The sequence below is a fragment of the Sinocyclocheilus grahami genome, unplaced genomic scaffold (assembly GCF_001515645.1).
Source record: "Sinocyclocheilus grahami isolate Dianchi unplaced genomic scaffold, SAMN03320097.WGS_v1.1 scaffold36.1, whole genome shotgun sequence".
NCBI classification, from domain to species: domain Eukaryota; kingdom Metazoa; phylum Chordata; class Actinopteri; order Cypriniformes; family Cyprinidae; genus Sinocyclocheilus; species Sinocyclocheilus grahami.
In genome coordinates, this window is record NW_015505215.1 from 1,759,939 (window position 1) to 1,764,368 (window position 4,430).

Sequence of the window (4,430 nt, forward strand, 5' to 3'; positions counted from 1 at the left end):
TCTGCATGAAACCGAAACAGCAGACGAGCTGAATGAGACGCAGATTCACTCTCTGCCAGCAGGTGGCGCTTAAAGCGTTTCATTGGTTTCCGCTGTAAACAAAGCAGCGCTGCACTTATGAACTTTAATATGCATTATACAGAAGCAAGATGAAAAGAAAAAATACCATCGAAAGACAGTAAGTCCCCCTCAGACATACATTCATATAAACTCCTACCACTAACTGAATCGCGATTTGTTTAGCATCTCAAACGATTAGAATCGTCTCATATTTAAATCGATTTTCAACCGGCTCACAGTTAATCGTTACATCCCTAATAAATATACTTCTATAAATCAAGCACGTCCCATTTTGCAAGTCACGTTACATGATTTTACTGATTTGCATGTGAAATTAGGCTTTTATGGAGGAGCAAAAGCGCACCGCTGGACAGGGGCATCTAATGGGTGATCACACAGTACGACATGCTCAGATAATAACTCTGGACTTCCTGGTCACCTGGACCAACAAAGGCCCAACAATGAGAGCATCAAAACATCAACTGAGTTAATTTCCTTTCATTCAGCTATTGTTGCTTACAACATTTTTATACAGGTCGAGGTGTCACGCTGAAGTTTATTTTGAGTGACAGCACTTATAAATGCGGATAGCATCCTTTTGGCTGTTTCTAAGATGGAGAGAAGAGCGAGATCTTTGTTGCACCCGATGAGAGCGGGATGCTATTTTAAGAAACAGTGCAGGAGCTTTGTTCAAGAGTTTCATTTATCCTTCAGCTGTCAAACTAAGATAGTTTAAAACTAAATCATGTCTACCGATAGTACCTTTGACATCCTTTGTGAAGACAAAGGCACAGAATTAATAATGACAGTACAGTAGATGTTTCAAATCACTCTCATAAGATCATGTCTGTACAATTATTTAAATATACTAATATAAACTGTGTGAAGAACAGGGTTACCGCAGGTTTTATGAAGGTAAATTGAAGACTTTTTAAAACCTTTTTAAGATAAATTGAAGGTAACACAATATGTTATTTGAATGTACGTGTCTAGGAGCAGACAATAAGTTGTACTGGCAACACTTCAACGTTTTGAAAATACAACCTCCAACACATCTCTTAATTACTTTTTCATTAATTCTACAAAAAAAACTTGAATAGCTCTTCTTACAAACACTACAATATGGAAATAACTTTTACTGTGCCTTCTGGGCACACTACAAAAAAGTGATGTTCTTCCTCAGTATCTTTGTCTTGTTTTCCAGTAAAAAATATTTGTAAAAAAAAAATCATAAATCAATATATAGTTACTTGAGAAGAAAGATGACAGAAGATAAGAAGTCTTGTTTTCTGTGAAATTGATCAAAATGAAGTGAGTTTATGATTTAAAAGAACAAATATCTGCCAAAGGGTTCAGAAAATCAACTTAATTCAAAATTAAAACAAGTTTTCAAGCCCCACTGACATATTTTCTTATTTTTAACAAACTTACTTGATTTCTCAGAATATGCATCTCAAGGAAATATATCTTGATTTAAGGATGTTTACATATTTTATGTGAAAAGAAGACAAAATACTGAGGAATATATACATTTTATCAATGACTTTATGAATTTAAGACTTTCTGTTCTAATTTAAGACCTTTTAAGGCCTTAATTTCATGTCTTTGTGCTAAAAGTACAAAACTTTAATTCAACCAAACTGTGCCAGGACTCGTGGGATTTGCCAGGAGTATACCAAAAAAGATTTCAATGTGGAAATGAAATCTAGATTTTTTAGCCACACAAAAATAGTCTGAGAGGAGGGAGCAGTCAAGAATAAGTGCCCCTCTTATCAGTTTTTAACCAGATGATGCACATAAGTGAAAAGTCCTTTTCAAGTTATCCAAATTCCCCAGACAAGTATGACAATCCAGCAATCAGTAACATGCTTCACAGATGATTGAACATGCAATGGACCTGTGTTCCTAAGCATCACAATAACACAACTTTAGATTTGAATCAAACAACAGTGAAAGAAAGCTGTCACTGGGGTGGTATCCTAAGATACAAAAGCTAGGCATATCTTTACATCTTATCCAACCCTAAATGGTATGTATTAGTACCTTTGGAAAGGGTACTGCACCAGTGACAGCTTTGTGAACTTTTTTCTGAGTGTTCAGTATATGCACCCATTATCAGTGAATTGGACACACAAGCACTTGCAACATGCTTTCATGTTCCTCCAGAGCTGAAACAGTCTGATTTAATACTCATAAATGCCTTATTAAATACTCACTTGAATCTTCCCTGGCAGTGTTGACACTGGTCCCCAACCCATCCACGATCACAGACACAAGATCCGTTCACACACCTGCCTGACAGACAGCTCTGCTCGCAGGGTGTAGATGGAGAGCCGTCTGAAATCAGCACCAGGGAGAACATCACACACAGCCATAAATATCTCTGCATGCCCTGCAGTCTCTGTCTGACCAGAAACAGTTCAGGTCTTAGCATCCTCTTCCCAGCATTCATGGTTTAGGGATGCTGCTATTGTTGGTGATTGGGTATCAGTATCTTAGGGCCTTTCTTCCCTGCTTACTGGAGCCCAGATTGTTTCAATTAAAACAGCAGAGGGGATCCGTTCACTTACAGATCATGGATATTCCTTAAATATCAGCAATAGTTTCCCAAAATTTAGGCAATCGTTTAATGGAAAACCTCCAGATCCGAGTGTGATATGATCAAATGAGCATAAACACAGGCATATTAAATCATCTTTCTCGCCTCATTGTTTCTGAACAAGGGCAGGAATTTCCTACGTTACCTCCTGCAGTTACAGGGCTGGAAAATAATTCCCCATAACACTGAAAAAAATCTTTCCTCCCAGAGCATTACCATAACTCAAGTGATGAGATATTTCCAGCTTTAAAGCATCATATTATTCAAGTCTTATTCTGATCCCGTCCGCAGCCATTTTAAAGCGTAAACATTCAGCTGGCTGCCCAAATACACTGCTGGTGTGCTTTAAAGCCTTTAAACCTTGACCTTTTCGTTGCTAAATGTTCATATGCCACGGGGTAAAACGCTAAACGGAGAAGGTTTCGGAGTAAAAAGCATCCTTTTTAACAGCACCAGTCAGTAACACGGATGTTGTTTCTGCTGTTGTCCTCTGCGCTGAGGGATTTGGAAAACCTGAGCAACTATCCGTTATCCGCATATTTTTTCGTTGCTTTTCAGGCTCAACGTAATAAACTCCTTAACGAATGCGTCGACCCTCAGTGTAGGTATATATCCTCTTCGTCCCGGTGCTCTGAAACCCTCTCAGTGTGTGAATTTTGGCCCCCTCGACCACCGTTTAAGCTCCCATAGTACGAACAGCTCGCGCTGGCTGCTCCTCAGGTTGGAGCAAACTCAACGCAGAGATGTCCGCGCCTGCGCAATGGGAAGAGGACGTCTTTAAAGAGACAGAGACCAGCATGCGCGTTCCTGGAATATCCACTGCAGTACTTGAGAAACTTTTTTAACATTTTGTTATATTTTCAGGAAGTGTGTGAAAACCTAACTTCCTATCGCTATTAGCGTTTTAGAGCATAGGCTATTTTTTATTTCCCAAGTAGGGGATTGTGTTGTATAGTGTGTGACATTTAACAATTATGTGGCAGCCAAAGGGCTTTTCTAGAATGTAAGATTAGCCTATATAAGATTATTCATTTTACATAAAATTGAACAATTCACAACCCTCTACATTGCAAGTAAATCACTCGCATATCTTCACTCTGGGCGACTAAATGATGTCTAATATTAGCCAATGGCTAATAAATTCTAAGATTTTACTCGCCAGTGTGTGAGTTGGATGCTGAGTATATGATTAGCACAGATATATTTTCACTCACAGAACACTCTGACTGAGCGCTTCAGAGTTTCACTCTCCGTCAAGCGATCTGTTATATTTTTCAGTTCATTTGAATGCATGCGCAGCGCACCTGTGTTTGTGGATTTGGTGTAACGTAAACTCTAGTGTGAAGGTGCACGACTCGCCATCGCTTTCTCTCACGCGCAAAGAGCGAGCGAGAGTCTTACATAACATGCAGAATTGATGCGCTACATGTAAACAATATACTTTGTTGTATTTTCCTGTAAAAGTAACGGCGTTCCTTTAGGAATTCTTCAGCTTTTAAGAACTGCTGGGTTTTCCTGTAGTAGGCGGAACTAATGCGCAAACGACAATCTCATTGGCTGGTGCTCACCTATTATCATCCCTGTTTAGATTTCAGCGAATCAGTTCGAGCAAACGCACACAGCCTAATTAATATTCATGAATCCAGTAGCTCATTAATCCTTAGTGCGTTGTTTATATTGTTCTTATTAGTAGAATTCGTATAATAATAATAATAATATCTTATCAGTATTATTGTTCGTTTTTTTTTTTTACAGGAACACTGAATTACCA

The 4,430-nt window shown here is 38.6% G+C and overlaps 1 protein-coding gene across 1 annotated transcript in view; it reads right to left on the reverse strand.

The window, feature by feature from the left end:
• LOC107581546 (attractin-like protein 1) overlaps positions 1-3,396 on the reverse strand; it is a 133,861-nt gene extending 130,465 nt beyond the window's left edge. Inside the window, exon 1 of the mRNA XM_016267124.1 lies at positions 2,277-3,396. Coding sequence (XP_016122610.1) covers positions 2,277-2,512 — 236 coding nt within the window. The 5' untranslated portion in view covers positions 2,513-3,396. The remainder of the gene's footprint in view (positions 1-2,276) is intronic.
• Positions 3,397-4,430: the final 1,034 nt, after the last annotated feature.